The 25,104-nt window shown below is 34.3% G+C and overlaps 1 protein-coding gene across 1 annotated transcript; it reads left to right on the top strand.

Annotated features, from left to right (window-relative positions):
* Window positions 1-614: 614 nt before the first annotated feature.
* On the top strand, window positions 615-21,769 carry LOC110442624 (O-acyltransferase like protein-like). Its single transcript, XM_021486311.1, has 15 exons — window positions 615-1,425; window positions 2,241-2,383; window positions 3,593-3,674; window positions 6,423-6,525; window positions 8,363-8,688; window positions 10,418-10,582; window positions 10,758-10,854; window positions 11,855-11,947; window positions 14,402-14,567; window positions 14,928-15,007; window positions 15,521-15,628; window positions 16,543-16,669; window positions 17,686-17,872; window positions 18,524-18,666; window positions 19,669-21,769. The coding sequence occupies exons 1-15, from the start codon at window positions 726-728 to the stop codon at window positions 19,807-19,809; spliced, it is 2,661 nt and encodes an 886-aa protein (XP_021341986.1). The 5' UTR covers window positions 615-725; the 3' UTR covers window positions 19,810-21,769.
* The last annotated feature ends 3,335 nt before the right edge of the window (window positions 21,770-25,104 follow it).

Genomic DNA, 25,104 nt, shown 5'->3' with positions numbered 1-25,104 from the left:
CCATTCGTCATATTGCTTTATTTCTTACGTGAACGTTTAACTCTAAACATACAAAACGCATATAAAGATACAATTCAGTCAACTATCGAATTACTGGTTCAATAACAGAGGGGCAACAGTAAGGTAGCATTTATGGAGCACTTCGTATTTCGTAATAAAGATATTTCGTAATGATGTCAAGCATACAAATAAAGTACTTGTTAATCTAAATACGTACAAAGGCACCCAGGCAGACAACAAGGTCATTGCACATACGTTTACCTGTTTACGCATGTCGTGTAAATCTCTATTACAGGTATGGCAAATTTAAATGACAATAATGAAAACACACAAGTTGAGGTGTTCTCCACAACATTGTAAGCTTATAGGTCCTTGTGAATCTATTTTACTTAAGATGCATTTCTTGAGGAACAAAATTTAGAAAAAAAACACAATATTAGCCTGCATCAAAAACATCAACATTATCCAACGAAACGTGTTAGACAGTGACAGGACAAATGGAGAATTTATATTGCACGTGGATTGAATCAAGCTGACAAAATCTGCGAGTATTAAGGGGTATAATGACTAGATCACCATATTTGGAGGTTCATTTTATGCTGACGGGATGTATAGATGACGTCAGGTGACACCGTCCACAGAAGCTATATAAGGCCGAATACCTTGGGCTGCGTTATTCCTCAAGACTAAATTGAGAATCAAGACACTTGGATTTTTCGGAATCCATGGAGCTGACAATGACACGTTTCAAGATGTTCGCTTTAGTAGTACTGACTATTACAGTTTCAGTAACAAACGGTCAGTACTTTAGACAGGCTAATGCCACAAACAATAACGTTCCTAAGGATATATACACACAAGGGGTTATGAATTTTGCCACATCCATTTCGTCTGGTGGCTTGAATGTCCCTGATTATGTACAAAATGCTTTTGCCCTTTTTAATGCTACTTCGAACATACTGGATAACGTCGATTTCAACACTGCTCTCAAACTCATTGACTTTGCCCAATCTAGAAACGTCTCATTTCGCGGAGTAGATAATGAAAGTCTAGATCTTTTGTACAATGCCTTAAAGTTTCTGCAGTTTCTCTCCACTGTTGGCAATTCTACATTATCGTCACCTGGTGTAGACGGCATCATCACTGGAATGGCAGCTGGCCTAACGGAAGTGACTAGACCAATGTTTGACAGCGTTCTAAAAAACTTGACGCTTATCGCTGGTGCAAATGTCCCTGCAATGCTTACCGAGGTTCTCGGTACAGGTCCAGAGGATCTTCAGACATTCCTTGAATCAGCCAATTTAGACGTGCTAAACTTTAACCCAGAAGCTATGCTAGCGTCTTTGGGTGTTTCGCCGCAATGTGTCCAGGACCTGGGACTGACAACGATGTCGTTAACTCAGAGTGAGCTGTGGGCTATCCAAAGTAAGTTACAATGATACATAATACACATTGATTTGTTTAAATGTCGTATTATTATTTTTTTCATTTTATGTATAAATTTATCCGAAAACTGCTTCATTGTTATTATAAATACAATTTATATGAGATGTAAAGTAATGATATTTCTATCTTTGAAAAATCAAAATGATACCTTTAAAATGTATTGAATGGTAGATATCGTCAGTATTCGATTAAAAAAAGTAAGCTAACTCGTTGGTTTACGATTTCCGTTATAAAATCAAGGTTTTAGAGCTGATATTCAAGCAAATGATGTTAATAACAAAAACACATCAATCAACAGCTAAGACCACGATGTCACTATAAAATATATTTGACCAATTAGTAATAGTATGCGAGAAAACACAACTTTTATGTCGACGTCAAGTATCTTAATTTCACTCCAGTGTACATTTGACGCTGATGCATTCGTGGTTGTAAAATTAACAAGGATACATTTCTTTTTAAAACGACTTTTCTTTATTTAGAAATTTGGATAGAGTCAATAATGCAGGTATTTAGGAAAATTATCTACTGACAACATTCGTTGTAACGTCTTACCCGTAAAACTTACCCGTAAAAATGACTATGACATGGAAATCTGCTTTACTAATTTCTTAAAATGTATAAGAAGTTTAGAAATAAGTATAGCTCAATCATAGCTTAGCTACCTAATACCATGTATGGTGAAGTAAACAAGATCAGTTTTTGGCTAAAAACTGACATTTTAAAGTTTTTGTAGTTGTATAGGGTACTATAAAATGAACTTATTATTTGATGCATAATATTGTACATTGCAGTGTTGGACAGCATGGGAAAGCTTCGGGAAGGGATCTTGGAAGGAAACATCTATTTCCCGGGATCTTATGACGAATGTCTAAATATCGTCCCACCTGAATTTTCAACACAGTATTGTCTGATCGAAATCGGCGTCTCAATAATGGTATATATGTTTACACATTACAAACACGATCTGATATTCCAGTTACCTTTATTCTCTTCAGATTGTCATAACACTCCTTAACGCCCTAGAAGTAATCAGGTCACTTTTATTTACTATAGATAATCCAGTCATCTTCATTTTCAGCATGTAATCCAGCCACCTTAGTTTTTGTTGATACTCCAGTTACCGTCAATCGCTACAGCTAAACATGTCAACTTCATTCTCTATAGATGATCAAGTCACCTACCCTCATTCGATAAACATTCATTTAGAGAAGATAATCCAGTCACCTTCATTCCCATTGCTTAATCAAGTTATCTTCATTCTCAGAAGATTATCCAGTGACTCTCATTCTCAGTAGATAATCCAGTCACATTTATTTTCAAAAGTAATCAAGTCATTTTTATTCCCTGTAGATAATCCAGTGACATTTTTTCCCAGTAGATAATCCAGTTACCTTCATTCCCAGTAGATAATCCAGCTACCTTCATTCTCAGAAGATAATCCAGTCACCTTCATTCCCTGTAGATAATCCAGTCACTGTCATTCGCAGTAAATAATCAAGTCACATTCGTTCCCAATATAGCACCCAGTCACCTTCATTCCAAGTAGATAATCAAATCAACTTTATTTTCATTAGATAATCCAAACATCTTCATTCTCAGTAGATAATCCAGTCAACTTCATTCTCTACGGATGATCAAGTCAATTTAATTTTTCTTAAATAATCTAACCATATATTCTCAGTAGATAATCCAATCAACTTTATTTTCATTCGATAATCCAGCCATCTTCATTCTCAGTAGATAATCCAGTCAACTTAATTCTCTACGGATGATCCAGTCAATTTCATTTTTCTCAAATAATCCAACCATCTTCATTCTCAGTAGATAATCCAGTCAAATTCATTCTCTACGGATGATCCAGTCAACTTCAATTTTCTTAAATAATCCAACCATCTTCATTCTCAGTAGATAATGATCCAGTCGACTTCATGTTTCCTAAATAATCCAACCATCTTCATTCTCAGTAGATAATCCAGTCAACTTCATTCTCTACGGATGATCCAGTCAATTTCATTTTTCTTAAATAATCCTGCCATCTTCATTCTCAGTTGATAATCCAGCCACCATCATACCATATCGATTTTCCAGTCACTTTCAAAATTTCAAAATTCAAAATCGAAACCCATCTTTTTATTATTTATAGGGTTATCCTGCAGCTCTCAAACAGGGTCTGTGTGTTCCTAGCACGTGTAACGAAGCAGATATGTTATTTCTAATCAATGGCCGTAAGTATTCTTTGTTTCTTTCATGCACTGCTGGCTTATTCGGATTGACAATGAAGTTATTTGGTTTCCGAAATTGAAAACAATATCTATTAAAAAAGTGGTATGGGATATTTGAAACCTGTGTCAATCCGCAATGTTGTCCATGACCTTTGAGAATTAGAAAATTGTTCTTTTACATTTTATTTGAAATTTAAGTAGAAATAATACTTTTGTATTTTATATATCCAAAACATGTAAATGTACAATGCTGTATTAGCTTTAACGAGCTCCTATCGAGTTTTTTCCTGCCTATCTACATATGATTTAAGGAACTTTTGACATGGAATTTATTTCTTTTGAACTTTTGACAGTAAATATTTACTTTGTTTGGCTCACTGTATTACTCTCCAAACACGCGCTTGCCAATTTATTTCCTATTTCTAATGACTATTTATAAAAAATAATTCATTTTAAAATATCAGAGACTTATATGGCCCTTATCAGATTAGATTATTACTCGTATTGTTAAAATACTGTTAACTGGGAAATGTCGCCGCATTTTAACTTTCGCCTTTTCCGCCCTCCGTAATGAAAGCGATTTATCATGAAAGCATATATAAGTACACAAGATACCCTTTATAGAAAGTACATGTGAAGGGCGAAATAAACGGTGGGTGAACAAGGCCTTTACTGGTAAAATTGCGAATACACGACTGGGCGAACGTTTCCCGGTATCCGGTGTTATTGCATTATCCAAAATATATGTTTATTCAATGTTTAATTCAGTTTCAATGAATCAGCATTTCTGCGTTTAATAAGGTTAATGCAGCTTGGATACAAAATCATAGTATTGTTTTTTTTGTACAAATTGTTTCACATGTTAAATTTGATTATATTCAACCTGTTATGGAGAATATTTATTAATATGTCTATTGTCTTAATTATAGCATTTGGATTATTGAAATTAAAAGGTTCTACAAACAAACCTATTAAAAATTAAATTATTTTATTGAAATGTTATTGAAAAGACAACATAGTGTTTTTATTGTTTAAAATATGATTAGATATAATGGCGGTCACTTTTAATTGGTGTAAATTTGTGAAAGTGTAAGTTTTGTTAATACTTTCGATATTTATTACGTTCTATGTTATCTTTAACAGTGATTTTTACCATTATGGTGGTTTTAAATTTGCTGTATGTCAAACTATATAATATAGTTCGTACCAAGCACCTATTATCTGTACACATATATTGACCCTGTATAATTTAAATAATATTTGCTGTATCTATGATATTGTGGAGACACGATCGTCTAATCTTTAATGTGTATACATTAAATAAACTTTGAGCGTGTTAGGTCACCACTTAAACCTTAAAAGTTCGTGAGGAAAATCTCTGGCTATCAAACGTTCTATTTCAGATCCGAAATTGTATGGAAATTTACCTTTTTGTATTTATATATATATTTTTCAGCATTAATTGATAAAACAAGTGAAAGAGAGGTCGCAAAATTAAATATGCCAACAAAATAAAAAGTATTAAAATATTGAATAATAGCTGCAATTTCGTATCAAATTAAAACGAGCATGTACTTGTTTCTCCCTCGTCTAATTTTGATGTGTGTATGTGATTTCAACTGTAGTTAAATAAAACCAATTCATGTCATTCAGAGTTTAATCACGTCCAATACCACTTTAACATTTTTATGGAAATGAAATGTCAATAAGGTCACTGTCGGTTTCGTCATATTTAAATAGCACGACTCAAATATGTACATTGCTGTCAGTCTGTCGATTTTAAAATTTTAAATGAATAAATGACGAGAGATTTCGGCTTATATGTGTTGATACGATATTTAAGGAATGAAATCAATCCAACTATATTCGGCTAGAGCGCATATTAAAACCATCTGTCTTAACATTGTTAAGAGCGGTCTTTACGGTCTTTCTTTATCATTGTCTGTAATTCAGTTTGGACGTCTTGCTGTACTCAGTGATATCTTTCAGTTTAGCTAACTGTATCTCTTTCAGTTGATACTTTTTAATTTCCTTTTTAAACTTATTTGCAACCAGATTGTGTAGCTGTATCTTTATCAGCCAATAGAAAAGCGAAACTGATTTTTTTTGTTAAGCCTCAATTTGAAATCGCAAAGCTAGAATGAAAATCAGACAAGACTCTCGCACGGCAAGTCTCGAGAGCGAGCTATTTGGTGAAACGAGAATTGGGACGCTCAGAGTCAGAAGTAGTTATCGTCCTTAGGTTTCATCAAATGACACTAACAAATATTGAAAGTTATCCCCCTTAATTAACCGGATTTTCTTACTCAACGTTCAATTCAATTAAGTTTTTTTCCAAAACAGTACAGCTTATAGGAATAACAACAAAAATAGTTGTTGCGTACAAACACATTTACACCTGATGAATTAGATGATATAGATATTAGAGTTAATATGTTGATACACGGTATGGTTTTCTATGTAAGTTTCGGGAGTGCGCGCGAATTAAGACAGCTTCAGAGCCAAAATATTTTCCTATGTAATTTATTGGCAAACAAACGACATAACGCAAAAATACGAATTCACAAGCAAAAATGAAATGTTGTACAGTAATTCCCTCTCATATCTTTAACTATGATAAGACACCATGTTGTTTCAAAATCGCAAAATTATATGTACATTATTCTATGTAATATTTTATAGATTGATTTTTTTCACATTATTTCAGATGATGCATAACTTATAGTTTTCTTTATGTCTATTCCTCAAAAGTGTTGTCGACAATACCAGCGGAAGGCTCGTCGACATATGCCTCCAAAGCTGTCTGCCGTCGTCCTACAGAAACAAAGTTTGACATGAAAGCTATTGTAGCATTGTAAGTTCCTCTGATGTTAAGTAGCTGGTTCATTAAGAGCGGTAGTGATCACTGAGCAACTCTTATTTATTGTATAAACAGTCGTCTTCTTCTCCTCTCCATTTTATGCTAATTCCGCGTCTGCACGTTTAGATAATATTATTTCATTCATTTATTATCTCGAGCGCTCTACATATTATGTCGATCTCTCGACTTCTTATCTCGAGCACTCGACATAAATTCTCCATTATTCGACTTTATCTAACGCAATTACATAACAAAACTTTTAGGAAACAATTCATATGTAAAGTCTTAGTTGAGCGCTCGAAATCATAATTTAAATATCAATTTTATTTTATTTATTTAATCGAGCGTTTGAGATAAATAATGTAGATAATAATCATGCATGTCCTAAATGTACCACCGTATAACCCTCCTAATTGTTATCATAATCCAAAGTTCTAAAGAGTGTTTATCAGACTGATGTAATGAACGGCCCTTCCCATGTAAAACAACCCCCGTCCCTTGCATTACAACATGATTTACTTGTTTCTCATTTTAAAGTTTGATTCAAATAACAGTCTTTAAAAAAAAGTTCTGATAATATCCCCTCCCCGATAATGTCACCTCTCCATTCCCCTTACCTCCTACAATGCAATGTTCCCTGTATTGCAACGCCTGTATATCCTTCTCATTGTATTTCAACTAATAGTGTTTGTGTTTTGAAAAAGGTTTAAACGCGATATGGTCATCGCATGACCCTTCGTTACGTCTTTACATGGTTTAAACGCCGTATGGTCATCACATGATTAATCGTTACGTAATTGTATTTTTAACACGGTTAAGACGCGGTATGGTCATCACATGCTTCGTCGTTACGTCATTGTGTCTTTTAACACGGTTTAGACGCGGTATGGTCATCACATGTTTCGTCGTTACGTCATTGTGTCTTTTTACACGGTTAAGACGCGGTATGGTCATCACATGTTTCGTCGTTACGTCATTGTGTCTTTTTACACGGTTAAGACGCGGTATGGTCATCACATGATTCGTCGTTACGTCATTGTATCTACATGTATTTACACGGTTAAGACGCGGTATGGTTATAACTTGATTCATCGTTACGTCATTGTTTCTACATGTATTTACACGGTTTAGACGCGGTACGGTCATCACCTGACTTATCGGTTCGTCATTGTATCTACATGTATTTACACGGTTTAGACGCGGTATGGTCATCACCTGACTTATCGGTACGTCATTGTATCGTTTACACGGTTTTTACCGAGGAATCAGCTGGTTTTAATCAGAAACATGTTCTTGTTATTACATTACATCATACACAACAGATCAACCATAAGATTATTTGGCTAAACTTTAGGAAATGAACATCAAAAAATGATTTAATTTTCTTTGCACGACTTTAAACTCCTTTATACGACTTGTTATATCGTTTGAACGGTCTTTTTATCTGGTTCTTACGATTTTGTTTATATCGTTTTTATGATGTTTTAACTCATTCTTACAACTTTTGATCTCATTTGTACGTTCTATTAACTCGTTCGTACGACATTTTGTTTCATTTGTACAACACCTTTCCTCGTTCGTTCGACTTCTTTTATTTCTTTTCTACAACCGTTTACCTCGTTCGTTCGACTTTTTTTATTTCTTTTGTTTAATAGTTTACCGCGTCCGTACGATTCATCTCATTTGTACAACTTGCTTTCATTCCTAAAGCGAAACACGAATATATATTTTCATAGCTTTTTGCCCTAACAACAATAATAATGTAAACAACAACATCAATATAACCTCAGTATAAGTGACTTTTGTTGTAATCAGCCGTTTTAATTTGTAGGAGTATATGTGGTCTATTCGTGGCTCTAATGATAACATCGACAGCTTTTGATTTACTCCGGGGACCATGCACAACGAAAACAACAACATTAGACACATCAGACAAAGACGAAAAGAAACCCAAGACAATCCACGAGGTGCACGCGCCAATACCTGCCACGTTTGAGAAGGGTGTATCGGTTGAATTTCCGTCTATCATTTATAAAATCAACTCCGAAGATGTTAAGGTTCCTGCAGCAGAGCACGATATCCCGAAGATCTACCCGACTGCCCCTACTGAAGAATCAGAAATCCCGCCAAAACAAAAACAAAGAGAATGCAGCGATGGTGAGTTTTTTGACTTTTATCTTTCTTTATATCTTTGCCTCATTCAAGCACTGAACTGCTTCCAATTGGCAATCATAGGCAATAAGAATGACAACTGGAGAAAAGCAAATTCAATAAAGCTCGCTTGCGCTTTTTGTTGTCTTTGCCTTTGACCAGTTGGAATTCATATTGCCTATGAATGTCAACTGTAAGGAGTTAAATACCAATATTTACCATTTTGGATTCTGTTAATCTCATAAAAAATCAGTTAAAATTATAATCCGTCTAAGCTTTTGCAACGAATAGAACAGTAATCACTCAAGGAGGGTCAGTGGTATCCAACATGACAATAATGACGTCATAATAATGATGAAGTCAACGATCGTTCCATGGCATTCATAGCCTATATGAATGTCAACTGAGTTTGGTAGGGTTCTATAGTGGCAATGCCATACGATGGTCAGTAATTAAGCATTGAACTGTTTTTGTATGGTATTTATGATCTATTTGAATGACACAGCTTTGCAAGCAAACAAATCATAATGCGCGCTATAAACACCACACAAAAACAGTTCAATACTTATATTAACGTTTTCTCTGCCTCTTGTGTTCTTTTTTAACTTATAATTTATATTCAAAATCAAAAATGCCCGCCTTATCCACAGTCCACACAATTTCGTTCGATAGTTTGAACAGCGTATTGTCGTTTGCTGATTGGCAAACAAAGTATTTGTAAAGTAAAGTTTGAAATTTTAACAAACACTTCAATTTTATTCCACAATTTAGTATCAATACAATTGCGTATGATATGTCTATAGGGTGATTTAAGTTTATCAATAGAACTCAGAGCTGAAAGTTAGATTTGAAATTGTTTCGATTTCATGGACAAATACAGTGAACACCGTAAATCCGACCTTGCCCTCCACGAGGGAATTATTTTTGGAAGTTAATTCTCTTTACTCATTTTGTGAAGAATCCAGGCGAGAATTTATTTGTTGATTGTATGGAAACCTGACAACAGTCGGTAGATTCTATAACAGCGTCGTTATTTGACATGTCGTCTGAAACTGAGGAACCTCGGATGCGCATAAATTTACAATAACATTGTCAAATCTCACAATGCCCAGCGATATTTCAGCAGCCGTCATGTTTATTTATATTGGATATTGTAGTTCCGGTCAGTGTTGTATTAATACGCTAAGAATTGTGTCTCGTGATGCATGGTAATTAAAGTCCCATCAACGACACAGCTTTCAAAGAGGCTATATATTGACAATGCCATGCAAATGTAAATATAGTACATTATAAGTCCAATAAAGATGATATCAGCATGTTCATAGCACCAATTAATTGGTAATCGTGTGATGTTTTGTGATGCTTTCAAACTGAAATCAACATGTTTGAACTTGGCAAATTATCTACTAAGACAGTTCTTGTCAATAAATGCATATGCTATCAATACTAAAAAACAGTTTACATCGTAGTTTAGTTTGTATAATAACCATAATGATTATTGGTCAAATTTGAATTACACATTTCAAACAAAATAATTGAAATATAAAAAAATAATTGGTCGTTTGGATACATACCCTAACATCTACAAAAATATGACAATATGAACGTTTTTGGCTCGAATAACTTAACTGTAGAAATGCTATTGGTTATGCCTTACTCGAATTCACCTTCTATTCATTTTATGAAAAGAATTTTCACAAATTATATTTTCAATGTTGTTCTGTTTTATGCTTAGGACTTCTGGTTAAACTATTTCTGTCATTCTCCGTGTGGACAAATGGGAAGAAGCTGCTCAATACAGATCAAGGAGGAGCCCTTGGCGCCGTCAACGGTATCCGGTTTCTGAGCATGACCTGGGTTATCTTGGGGCACACCTATTCATTTTCGTTCGAATACGTCCGTAAGTCACATATATATATATATATATGATGATATTAAGCATACTACAACTTAGCTGATGAACGATCGAAAATTACATTTCAAAGAGTTGGACTTATTATTGAAAATTTCAAAGATTCACTGAAATACGAAAAAAAAATACGATTTAACATTATCATTATTCATACTTTTTACAGTAAATATAATTCCGTTCTTCTCCGATATTCCCTCTCGTTGGACATTTATGGTGATAATAAATGGAGTCCTGTCTGTCGACACATTCTTCACAATGAGGTAGGTACATATGAATTGTGTTATCTGTAGCAAGGGGGTTAAATTACACGCATTGTTGGTAAATCAGGTGACTTTTTGTATATCGTATTAAATGCATAACGAAATAAACATTACTGCAATTTACTCTTTTTTCGCGAGAGATTCATCTTCGCATTTATTCACTAGAAAGAAAGATGTTAAAGATGTTGAATCTTTCGCCAATATCTATTTTATAAAAAAATATCTTTTAACAATATTTTATTAACAAATATGCTGTACATAATATATAATTTTACATAATGTAATATGAGGGATCTGGCAACGAGAGTAGGCTCTTATGTTAAGCATATATTGATTTTAATTCATTTTAGCAAAACCTGCATGAAAGACTTTTTTTCAGATATATTATATAACCTACAAAAGAGTACAGCATCTAAAGCGGTGTTGTCGTACATGTTTACTGCAATATATGATGAACGATTGTGTTTCTACCTTCTGATAGGTTTTGGTATACATTTTATATCGTTACATACATTAAATAATCTTTGATTTTACTTACACATGTTCAATCATTAAGTCTATAGAATTAAATATTGGTACCACATTTTGCAACCTCTATACTCAAGAAGTACGCTCACTTACACTTTCTGCACCCCTAAAATACGTAATAACAAAAACCGGGGGATTAGTGTGCGCCACATTGTGGATGATAAAAGAAGACTAGTTCGATACCTTGCTGTACATAAAAAGCATCCCCCGCGGGAGCGTAACGGTAAATTGTACCGGTATTGAAGTTATGTGTCGCTCTTCTGTTCTCTTCTAATGTCAGGTATCAATCGAGCGCTTTGCAAGGCTATTTTTCACCTGAAACAAATCATAAACCTAGCTGGGTGCCTTCTATTTTGTCATGACATACTCCAGGAGGGCAGAGAGCGTGAGTGAGCATAACTACTGGAGTATCGTTGATTAACAAGCTTATAAACTGCATTTAATGACGTTTTTGGTTGTGGTTTTTTTATAGCGGATTGCTTGTGGCGTATGTATTTCTTAAGGAGATGAAGAAGGCAAAGGGACGAATTAACTGGTTTATGTTCTACTTTCATCGATTTTGGAGGTATGCCACCTTAAACCATATTAGCGATAGTAATATTTACCGGAAATATCGGATTCTATCAACTTGATAAAACTGATATATTTCAAACTGTGATAAATATCAGAAGTGATATTTTCACAGTGTGAAAATATCATTTTCAAGTATTGACCAATCATAACGGTATCTTCTATTTGCTGCATTCAAAGGCAACGATATTTTGTTCAGATTCAAATGAAGCGACGGTAAAATAAGTGGTTGTTATGGTAAATGTTTGGTACACAAACGTTTAAGTATTTACATATATATACCAGTATGGACATCTTTATAAGCAATCATTCCAGAAAATAGCAGAAAACGTCGAAATTGCGTTGAGAATCCCATTCAAAATGGCGCGCAGCCTTGTTGTCAAGCGTGACGTCATTATAATAGGCGCTAATATTTACGCTTCTGATTCCCGCCCTTTTTTAATACATTACATTTTTCATGTTTTATGCTTTAAAATCTAAATAGAAAATTCAATGGTTTCTTCAGTAATAACAAATATATTTCACTCGTGTGGCTAATGTTTTGATATTTTTTCACTCGTGCTGCGCACTACTCATGAAAAATATCAAAATATTAGCCACACTCGTGAAATATATTTGTTATTACTGAAGACACCATTTAATATCCTCTATGTCATGATTAGTACCTAAATTATTCCGAAAAAACAGTCAACCACCTTGTGTAAAATAAATACTAGAACTATGAAAAAATGAAACATGAACATGAAGAGAGTCATGACACAAATTGGTATATTAAGCAATCTACATTTAAGATGTAATATACCAACTGTATACTAACTGCTCCCTATATGTTTATATTAACATACCATCTCATCCCTATATGCATATGAGCATTGATTAACTCCTCCTTATATGCTGATATTTGTAGACAAACACCTCCCTATTTGCTGATGTTAATAGACCTCCCCCTTTTGTATGCTGATGTTCATAGGCTTACTCCTCAGTATAAGTTTTTTGTTCATAGATCTAGACTCATTCCTCCGTATGGGCTGATGTTCAAAGACTAAATCTTTCCATATATGCTGTTATATATAGGCTGGCATGGTGCAAAAATAGTATATGAGGCAATCTACCCTGTGGTCTCATATTTTGAAAAAATATCAAACCTCCCTATATGCCGTTGTTTGTAGACTGACTCCTCCCTATATGCCGTTGTTTGTAGACTAACTCCACCCGATATGATGATGTTCATAGACTAACTGCGCACTGTATGCCGTTGTTTGTAGACTAACTTCTCCCTATATGCTGTTGTTTGTAGACTAATTCCTCCCTATATGCCGTTGTTTGTAGACTGACTCCTCCCTATATGCCGTTGTTTGTAGACTAACTCCATCCGATATGATGATGTTCATAGACTAACTCCTCACTGTATGCCGTTGTTTGTAGACTAACTCCTCCCTATATGCTGTTGTTTGTAGACAATTTTTTCCCTTTATGCCGTTGTTTGTAGACTAACTTCTCACTATATGCCGTTGTTTGTAGACTAACTTATCACTATATGCTGTTGTTTGTAGACTTACTCCTCCATAAATGCCGTTGTTTGTAGACTGACTCCTCCCTATATGCCGTTGTTTGTAGACTTACTCCTCCATATATGCTGTTGTTTGTAGACTAACTCCTCCATGTATGCCGTTGTTTGTAGACTTACTCCTCCCTATATGCTGTTGTTCATAGACTAACTCCTCCCTATATGCTGATGTTCATAGACTAACTCCTCCCTATATGCCGTTGTTTGTAGACTAACTTCTCACTATATGCTGTTGTTTGTAGACTTACTCCTCCATATATGCTGATGTTCATAGACTAACTGCTCCATGTATGCCGTTGTTTGTAGACTAACTCCTCCCTATATGCTGTTGTTTGTAGACTGACTCCTCCATGTATGCCGTTATTTGTAGACTAACTTATCACTATATGCCGTTGTTTGTAAACTAACTCCACCCGATATGATGATGTTCATAGACTAACTCCTCCATATATGCCGTTGTTTGTAGACTAACTCCTCCATGTATGCCGTTGTTTGTAGACTTACTCCTCCCCATATGCTGTTGTTTGTAGACTAACTCCTCCCTATATGCTGTTGTTCATAGACTAACTCCTCCCTATATGCTGATGTTCATAGACTAACTCCTCCCTATATGCCGTTGTTTGTAGACTAACTTCTCACTATATGCTGTTGTTTGTAGACTTACTCCTCCATATATGCTGATGTTCATAGACTAACTGCTCCATGTATGCCGTTGTTTGTAGACTAACTCCTCCCTATATGCTGTTGTTTGTAGACTAACTCCTCCCTATATGACGTTGTTTGTCGACTAACTGCTCACTATATGCTGTTGTTTGTAGACTAATTCCTCCCTATATGCTGATGTTCATAGACTAACTCTTCCATATATGCCGTTGTTTGTAGACTCACGCCTCCCTACATGCTGGTGTTGATGATTAGTGCGACTTTGTTCCGCTATCTTGGTGACGGTCCCGAATGGCCAAAGGATGGATTGGAAATCGAGTCATGTGCAACGACATGGTGGACAAACCTTTTGTATATTAACAATTTTGTGCATGCAGACAAAATGGTAAGTTATAAATTATTCGAAAATATAAGCTACATAATGTATAAGGTTGTTTTCTTCATTTTATATATATCCAAGAAATCTTAATTCAAACATAGATTTGAAACAAATTTATGTTATCATTTACGCTAAGTATGAAATTATTGATAACAGAAAAATAAAACGCGCACCTACTGATAAACATAGGGGTCCCATTTGCAATGGCGACCATTGAGACGAAATTGCTAACATTGAATAAGAAATAAAGACAATGTTGATAGAAGTTTATCATTTTAATTACCATTCTTATATCTTCAGATTAACTTTTAATCAAAAAATTAAATGAGTAAACAAATCAAAAATGACTTAATGCTATTGTTTCAGTGCTTTGGGGTGGCATGGTACCTTGCCAATGATATGCAATTCTACATACTGAGTCCACTCATGTTGGTGCCGTTATACTTGTAGGTATCAGTTAACATAAGAACAGATGTAACATAGATAGAAAGGATTATATACATTATCAAATTGAACAGACAACGTTATTACTGTACAAATACCTTATTAGCTATGGCATTTAAGTATATTGAAAACAAATCTCAAACAAATCGCATATAACATCAGTCATCCATTTGGGTACCGCTAAAATACATATTTTTTTCAACACATAAACTTCAACAAAGTTGTAAAATATAAATAATTTTTTTTGTTAGTTTCAGATATTTTTCTGTGAATAGTTCTGCAAGTACATATAAAGTAATATACAAAACTTTCTTAAATATCTAAATATGATCATGATTTAAATGTAATATACTTATTATTAGCATGCCATTAACGTCAACATGTACGTTTGGAATTAAAAAATATTATCGGGAAAAAATATCTTATTCGTATTTTATGAATGCATAAGCAATGAAGAGCGTTTAGATGACAATCATATCCATATATTGCTAAATCTCTATATTTCAATTATATAGCTTTAAGAAAATAGGTGTGCTTGTGTGCGCTGTTTTCTTGCTGGGAGTGACAGTTACAACTGTGATTATCTCTGCTACAAATAACCTCCCGATCACGTTTATCTCCACGTAAGTACTGTCAATCTCGTAAATACAAATGTCGCCGGAGTCAATGATATATGAAGTAACAAAACAGGTTTTCTTTTTCTTTCTTTCATTCTTTCTATTTTAAGGTGAAATTTACGTTTCTAATTGGAAAACAAATATTTATGTGATGTGAAATTTTGAAATTTATCATTTAGTACATTGACATTTTTTTCCTCGGAGACCATAGTCGTATAAAAGAAATATGATCAGAAAGATATTCCTTTTTTATGAACTTTAGATTGAACGCTGATCTCACAAATAATTAGTAAAGTTTCTATTATAAGATATCAAACCAAAAAATATCGTTCTCTTCTTAAAAGTTAAGCAACGTACTGTAAAAGTGAACATTTTCGCGTTAGTATCCTTTAAATTGATCGCGGTGTGGACATTTTGGCGTAAGTGTCCTTTAAATTGATCAAAGTGTGGACATTTTCGCGCTTCGACTCTTTAAATTGATCGCAGTGTGGACATTTTCGCGCGGTGACTCTTTAAATTGACCGCGGTGTGGACATTTTCGCGCTGTGACTCTTTAAATTGATCGTGGTGTGGAAATGTTCGCGCTGGCAATAGCTCTGAGAAATATATATGCATGTTGATATCCTCGCCCTATTTTTCTCAACGCGAAAGCCGCATACATTTCAACACCGCGAACATTTCTACTTTTACAGAATAATTCTTAATTTAGAAGTATAAGGAAAACGTTAATGACTTTCAATAATGTTTTACAATCCATACCATATTGTCTCACCTATATATGTTATAACAGGAAAGAATCAGAAACAATTATGATAAAAAACAAAAAATAATGATATATATTTGTGTAAAGCATTATACGATTGTAGTTCATTCATCATTTTGTCTTAATTAACCTTTACTCACCAAACGTCTTTATGCAGAACTGACACTACCGATTATATGATGCTATATTACATCAAACCCTATTGCCGAATGGGGCCCTACATCGTCGGGATGCTCGCTGGATACGTACTCTACGAAAAGGGGCTAAAAATAAAAATCAATAAGGTTTGTTTGAAGATATGATTTGGTCTCTATGCATACTGTATACAAAGAATCTCCCCCGCCCCCTCCCCTCCAGTACAACGTTTGCCCACTGCCGATAAAATCCATATTTGCCCAGTTGTTTTTTTTCGACTTTTCCATTTGATTGCTGTGTATATTATTTTCAGTCGCTGTAATGAAAAACAAATGCACTACGGTTGAAAAAAGTAACAATACTACGAAATTTCTCTGTAAACAAATATGTATTATGTCTGGATATACATGTTGTCTATTAAGTTAAAAAATAAATAACAGGGATATGTGTTTTGAAAGAACTCTGTCCACCTACACTGTGGTGGTTCGTATTCATGATAAGCTCTCCTTGATTTCATTTTGGATATAACTGTTGTACAGTTGGGCCAGGACACGTCCGTTGACTTAATAACTCAGTCGGTTAGAGCGATAGTACAACAATTGAAGTTCAAGGTTCTAATGCCAGTCCTGACCCACTGCATTATTCGCCCTGAACACTATTGTTGATTATATTTTGTGTATCAGTTTTTATCATATTTGCATTAAAGTCCCACAAGGTACGATTTTTCTTTAAAGAAAAAATTATCAAAGTTATAGTCATGACGTCAAAATATAGTTTTAATTACAATTAATGGCATTGATATGGGGCAAATGAAATTCCGTGTTTGAGTTTGACTTTGTTTGACACTGAGCCTTTCATTCGGACTTTCCGTTTAATAACTGCTCGTTCAGGGCTATTTGATGACAGATATTTTGTTCTGTCTAGCAGTGCTTTTAGGTGAATTGACACGTGTAATTTGTTATCGCCTATTGATTGATATTTCATCTGAAAGAATTAGAGTTAAAAAGGTAAATATAAGGAAAAGACAATTATATTTGTTAAATTACTTACAATATTAAAAACTACGAAACTGTACTTGACACAACACAGTATTTAAGTGAATTGTTTTCATTACAACACCGAAAATGAAATATTTTTTATTTGTTTTTAAATGTTTTATTTTCAGTATGTCAATCTCTTCATATGGTTGGTTGCTGCTATTGTCGCATGCATGGTTCTTTACGGCATCTATGAGTCAGCAAATGGTAACCCGGTTGACGTCGGATTAGCCGCCCTATACAACGCAACATCACGATCCCTGTGGGGCGCATGCGTAAGCTGGGTGATATTTGCATGTGCCACTGGAAATGGAGGTACATAATAATATTTTCTACTTATATAACTGATCGCTGTAAACTTTGACGCTTATCCTTCCGACACACTTGGTATTTACCTCATTTGGTGTCTCCGTGTAAATATTTCCATTGTACAAATTTTGTCGCCTTGCGTTTGTTTGGCCAAAAAACATGAATTATAAAACATCAATCGTAATTACCGTTCGTTTTTCTAAGGAACTGTCATATACACATATTTATGCCATTTTGTCAGAATGTAAGAGTTATCTGAATTCATATTGTATATAAATAGTAAATATAACAATTATGTGAAAATGTGACAAAGGAAAATATGTATTCGTTTTAGTGAGGTAGCACTCTAAAGTCTGCATCAAAACCACGCGATCACACGGAGACAAATATACTTGCCTACCCTGCCTCTATCACACCTACACACAATCTTTACACAGATCGAGGCAAAACCTTAAATGAGAGTAGCAGTAAATATGACGTTTAACAAAATATAACCAAATCAAACCATTCGATATCGCAAATAAATGCACTTTGCTTGCATCTGCATGTACCTTCTTCAGTATACTATTGTTATCTGATGACAAAGACCTCGAGGTGTTATTGCTTATAGCGATACAGTATGTTTAAACATATACACATTGCTTACATTTTTGACAGGTTTTGTGAACACAATATTGTCATGGAAAGCGTTCATACCATTGGGAAGACTAACGTACTGTGCCTACCTGGTCCATATTATATTGATGTACATGAATATCTTTTCGGCGAGACAACATATCTATGCGACCGACAAAACTTTCGTAAGTACAGATTGATAACTGCAATATTCTTGTTATGAAAATAAAAGTTGTATTGTATAGAAGAACAATGATTGGGAAAACAGCAACCATAGGTCAGTTGTTAGATGACTAGATCGTACGTTTAGAGTTTTTGTGGCCTAATGTTTAACCCTGACCTGGTTATTGCACTTTCTTTCCTTCATGTTTCGAACATTATCGAACGTCAATGTATGGCAAGAAAGCTGTTGTTGCTGACACAAAATGATTTAAGGTATACAGGAGTTGAAATCGGCATAAATTGCAACTCAATATCATGAAAATTCAAGGATATAGATGAGGATATCCAACATAACTGTATCGTGTATCATTTATACCTCATGCATATAAAAGTTTGTCAAGGCAGATACAATGAAACAAATGACGTCAAAACGTTTCCGTAACACGGCATTTTGGATTTTTGGTTGCATGAATAGCCATATAATAGAAACATGCATACGCGTGTACTTTCCTTAAATCCTTGTCTTTTCGTATTTCTTTAATTATCACGTCGTTTCTGTCAGATACGAGTATTGCCTGCGTTCTATTCTCCAGCGTATGAATCAAAACATTGCGTTGTACTTAATTTCTGAAAAAATCTGGTCTATCAAAAAGCACATGTTAAATAAAAACTTATAAAAATGCGTTTTAACGCTATTATGTAAACACGTTATTTCCTCAAACATATTCCCACAATTGTCAATTTCTCTCTTACTTCTGGTATTTGTCGTGTGTTTTCTTTTACAATCAAATTAAAACCCGTTTTGTATTAAACATAAAAATATTAAAATATAAACGTTGAATTTTAACTTAAAAACATACATTTGTAACTTTGATAGAGCCGAGAAAAAAGCAATACCAAATCATCTAAAAAAGTGTAACAATGTACCAGTGTGCCACACTTCCTATTTGTAAACACGTAACATATCAGTACCGGTCATAGCTATTTCTACCATGATAACATGCGTATATTTCTTTTTCTTGCAGATTTACCTGTTTCTCGGCTACCTGGTGATGTCTTACCTTGTTGCGTTCGTACTCTCTCTTGCTTTTGAAGCACCAATGATGGCCTTGGAAAAAGCCCTGTTTCGCCGCGGCGGTGGAGGAAAAACTACAAAATCCAAATAGTGAAAAATGCATTACTCTTGCAACTGCTTTAGTGAACATTAACATTGTCTAAAGATCATCAAGTTGTTCGAAAACGGCAATAATCGCTGTCATCAATAAGATTTCTAATATAAATGTGGTATATATATAATTTCAGACTTACATTTGAAAGTAGTTCTATATCTTCTTTAATGTTCAATCATCAAGTTTTATTAATATGGACAATCCTTTCATCTAGGCTATATGATATCTAGTGCCCCTCAAGGTCCTTGGGATTAATACGGTCTCTATGGCCGTAGGAAAATGACAATGTCTCAGCCTCATGAGTTATGGCCAAAGATGTTGATACTTATTTGTAGAGCTTGGTCGGTTTCAATACATAATAATGAAGTCACATGCTTAAGAGTGCAGCAAGCTACTACTAGCGTGGTTAGAACTTCATGCTTTTCGATTATCTTCAAGATGAATTTCCAGAACAATTTATAAATAAGTCATGAATACATATAATGGATTATTTGTTGAAACCAACTCTTTCTTGTAACCTGCATAACGAATGTGACAACAGGTCAATTTTAAACACATAAAATGGTATTCGACACCCAGTCTCTCCAAAATTCTTGCAAATGTTCAACAAATGTGAATTTAATTATTTATCACCGGAACCAGACATTGAGCATGAGCACAGAACTGTGAGTGTAAGTAAAATATCGGTTTAATGAAAAAGCGCTCCGATCGCGATTGTTACAGATTTGAGCCACAAAGAGGGATCAATATATATGTGCTGAGAAAGACGTCTCCTTCCGGTTTAGCACTGATAAATAGGCTGAATATTTTGTGATTCCCTTTTAACATCTGTATTAACCGTTTTTATGCTTTTGTAGAAATACCTTTGTTTTATTTCCCCCCTCAGAGAATCATACATATTTACATCAGAGCGGGCATAGAAACATTTATTTACATGGTGATGCCAATGACGCAGCCGTCACACAAAACCACTCCTATTTCTGACCGTCAAACCCACATTTATCAATAAATCTGTAAGTTTATCATCTTGTCGTATTTGTTCTTTTATATGATAAATTAAATGTGAAATGTAAACCACACTTGAAATGATAAGCTCGTAGATGTTTTATGTTATATAAAATCAAATTCAATTTTATTAAAGTATTCGTCAAATCAAGTGTAGAGTTATATAGTTTATTTAGTCAGAACGAATTTGTTACTTTAATTATGTAAGTATCTGTATCCACTCGAACTAACTTATAACCCAACTTTTTGTACGTGTGCGTGTTTGAAAAACGCAAGAGGACACCGACGAGAGAAATAAAGAGATATATTACATAGAACAATCCATACACTGTTACAAGCATAGCTGCTCTTATAAACATATACAACTGAAACCTATGAAACCAACAGCCTAAATAAAACCAAAAACAGAACCATTAAACGACAAAGTGAAATATTTGAAATGCAGGTCGTCAATTTGATTCAGTGCACTGTTGAGTACACCTTTATGGGTAAATTTGGCGAATGATTTAACGTAAGGGTGTAAGACATATCGAACGAGAAAGTACTCATTAAATGACTGTAGACATTAATTGGACATAAAAAAATCATGTTACATGGTATATCCCTTTGTGCGAAGAAAGAAACATAAAAAGCAGTTGAAAAAAGATAACCTCTTGAGATTTCCCCTATTCGAAGGATTATGTAACATATTTTTACGTTAATATCTTTTTTTTTTATCTAGATCATATGACTGGAGTTGAATTACTTTCTTCAAAATCCATGTCAACAGTTCATTGTTCAACATGGCCTGCTTCATGCCTCTTTCATTGCGTTTTCATTTTTTTGTTATAATTTCATGCATGTGTAGGAATCTTTAATACGATTCAACAAGCTTATTTCTAATCTTGCTTATTTCAAAGTCTCTGCTACATGAATTCTAACAGAAGGTGCTTATGAATAAATATTTCATATACAACAAGTATTAGTTTCTCTTTATTGATATCATTGATACCGGGACGCGATCTTTTCTTTCATCAAATAATATGAGCATGGAAATCATATAGCACGACCAAAAAACTGTTACAGACATGTTTAAGGATAAGTTGTATTTGGTCAGTGATAAAATATTCGTGACGAATTTATTTTTATTGCATCAGTATTTGTAGAAATAAAATAAAAAAATAGCCATTTAATAAAGAATTTCATAATATGCCTGGCGAATATAACTATAATGAAGCAGACAGTTTTCAAACCGTGCAATGCAAAGTCCTGTTTTTCACAGTGTGCTAATACGAACTGCTTATAACCTTTATTTAAGTAAAACTAAAACAATATTAAGTACTGATACGTTTATAAAATAATAAAAGGAGTCTTTACTATTCTGTATATTAAAGATGAATACGCCAAAGGGTATGGTTGACCCATTCTATAAGGACAAACAAAGATGTTATTACTTTCGATTAAATTGACCATCTAGATTGGGCTGATAACATGTTTTATGATACCCAACCAATTATATTAACACATTTTAAGATCATTTGCTGAAAACGGGATAATGACCCTAAAACCCAAATGATTCCTATTGTAAACAGCTCGTCAGTTACAATTAATGAGTATGTTCCCGCTTTTTTCAACTAAACTTTCCTTAAAGATAAACAAGAAGGGTAAGGTTAAGAAGACAATAAGACTGGACTTCTGTCCGTACAGAATCGCCATCATAGGGTCAAAAGACATACTTATGACCAGTCGGAATCGCAGTGTATGTGTTTATAAACTTACACCACGAAACGAAGAAGTGAAAAAATGTGCAGACATCAAAACCAACAACGCGTAAGAAATCAGCGTCAACGAGGGTGGTCTAACACTTCAGACATGGTGATACTGAATCAATCAGGAATGATTTTGAGGAAGGTGAGGTGTAGAATAGATGTGCAGCATACTACATGTTTGTCATCGGGACTCGTGGCAGTATCGGACTCAGAAACAGTATATATCATAACAGACAGTTCAGGTATAGCCAAAGGAAAATGGAATGGTGAACTCAACGACGGCCAAAAGGTTGGTAAAATGACCCTCTTCGCGATGTCATGTGACCACAACGACAGGCTCTTCGTACCGGACTTCATGGACGATCAGGTGTATGTCCTACCAAAAGATGGTACAAATGCAGTAGGTCTCTTGGATAAGTGATTCGGAGTGACAAACCCTACAACGGTGAGTGTGGACACGTTTGGGAACGTTTGGATCGGGTGTAACAACGGAACAGTCCACGTGATGCAACTGAAATTTTAGAAATTTGACACAAACATATCCGTGATAAAAAAAAGAAAACTAAATTCTAACACCACGGATACGATTGCATATATCGGTAATAATTATGTGGTCTTAATATTCAATTTATTGGTGACTTTATAAAAGTGTGAAGCTGAATAACAAACTGTTTATTACACGTTATGTGAATGACAAATCTATACACAGTGATAGGCCGTCAACCTAGAAAATCTAGTTTAATAAAATGTAATTTCTATGTGTCGATAGAGTGGTTTTCTCGAATTAATGATAGTTTATCGTTTTTTGGTTACTCGACGACCATCTGAGTTATCAACAACCAGGTTTAAGTAAGCAAAGGCTGCGACTTTCCCAAAATCAAAGGGTTACGTTTTCAACATATAACTCCACGGCATCTTTGGGATTTCTCATGACAAAATCGAAGGTTCGCGGGAAGTTATTTGATTGGTTGTATGTATAAAAACGTTTCAAGAGGTTCATCAAACTTAAAAGCCTGTCGATTTTTCCGTTACCCTGCTGCGCAATTCCTTTGATCTTCATCAAAGATATCAGTCTAATCTACTTGTATTATCTGTAAGGTGTCGTAAAACAGAGCCTTCTATTGTATCATGAAAATATTCAAGGGTGCAGGATAGATATATGTATCGGTTGTGGAACTCATGGGTTTAAGGATGAAGCTTCAGTGTTACAAGCGAGAAAGTGAATTCGCTTGTATACTAAACAGTTGAATAGAAATGGTTATAGATCTCGAAGACATGTATAGATTCAAAATATCGACGCTTGTGGCCGTGTGAGCATCTGTGTGTGATACCAGTAAAATCGCTGAAATGTTAGCTGTTTATCAATGAATAATACATTTAGTAGTGTGAAGTACAGTTGTCAGAGAGTTTTTACATTAAACATATGGCATTGTATATATGCATCCTGTGCTCACATTAAATATATGTTAACGCAGATACTTTGTAGTCACGATCAATTTGTGGAGACATCTTTATCTGATAATGTATAAAATGGTAGTCAGTGTACTTCAATTATCCTGTATGCCCCAATTGAATCTCTTATCATCATCGTTGTTGTGTAAAGTGCTACATTTACCTATTTCCGGTGGAAAGCTGTCATTGTAACTTCATCTATGAATCGTTATCAGCTAATACTCATCCTATATATTAGAATAATGCAATAGATAGGCAGCTCCTGTGAATTCCTCAAAATTGTATTGATAATGTATATGCTATTTGTAAAAGTTGTATATCTTTGTACTGTAAAGCGCTTTAGAGTGGCTTATGCTAGCAAGATAGGGCGCTATATCAAATGTTGTATATTATTATTATGTGCAATGAGAGCGAATTTTTCACGATAATGAAACAAAGTACGCAACACTATACTTTGTAATAACAAATGTGAAATGCCAAGTTAACACTACGCAAAAAAAAAAGATTCTATTAGGGAAGAATGGCAATTTGACTGGACGAAAGTTTAAAGGTACAATACAGAAGTATATCATCGTACTTTAAAAATTGCACGTGATACATGTATGTGAAAACTCACACAAAATAGTTTCACAGTTCAAATATATATGAATAGTAGATTTATTTTTATTTTTTTCAATTTTAAAGTCAAATAATTATTTAAATGTTACATTAATACTGAAATTGAGTACATTAATCAATTACCAATACTATTGTGAGAGAGCTATGCGAGGCCGCTTACTTCAGTATCAAGATTAAAAACAAAACCGGCAGGAGCATTATATTACCATTCAATATGTTTAGTGCTCTAAAACCTTGGGCAAAGGCGAAATATGGCCAAAATTTCAAACCTTAAAATATTCTTTTAGTTTCTTGATTTTATATTTTATTATTTTGATATCAAAACTATTAGGCATATCTAAAAATGCCATGGTAAAATATAACACAAATCCAAAGTATGTTTAACACATATAATTCAAATAATAAGCAAAGCATGACACATTGAAATCACTTGTGTTTTAAACAAAACGTGGATACTGCCAAAAACGAA

This window comes from Mizuhopecten yessoensis, unplaced genomic scaffold (assembly GCF_002113885.1).
Source record: "Mizuhopecten yessoensis strain PY_sf001 unplaced genomic scaffold, ASM211388v2 scaffold716285, whole genome shotgun sequence".
In the NCBI taxonomy this organism is placed as follows: Eukaryota; Metazoa; Mollusca; class Bivalvia; order Pectinida; family Pectinidae; genus Mizuhopecten; species Mizuhopecten yessoensis.
This window is presented reverse-complemented; position numbering and strand designations above follow the sequence as displayed.

Excerpts from the sequence above, each read along its gene's own strand:
- LOC110442624 (XM_021486311.1), top strand. The coding sequence starts at position 726 with ATGGAGCTGACAATGACACGTTTCAAGATGTTCGCTTTAGTAGTACTG. Across the intron at positions 3,675-6,422 it reads GTTATTTCTAATCAATGGCC|TGTTGTCGACAATACCAGCG; the intron begins GTAAGTATTCTT and ends ATTCCTCAAAAG. Across the intron at positions 10,583-10,757 it reads ATTTTCGTTCGAATACGTCC|TAAATATAATTCCGTTCTTC; the intron begins GTAAGTCACATA and ends TACTTTTTACAG.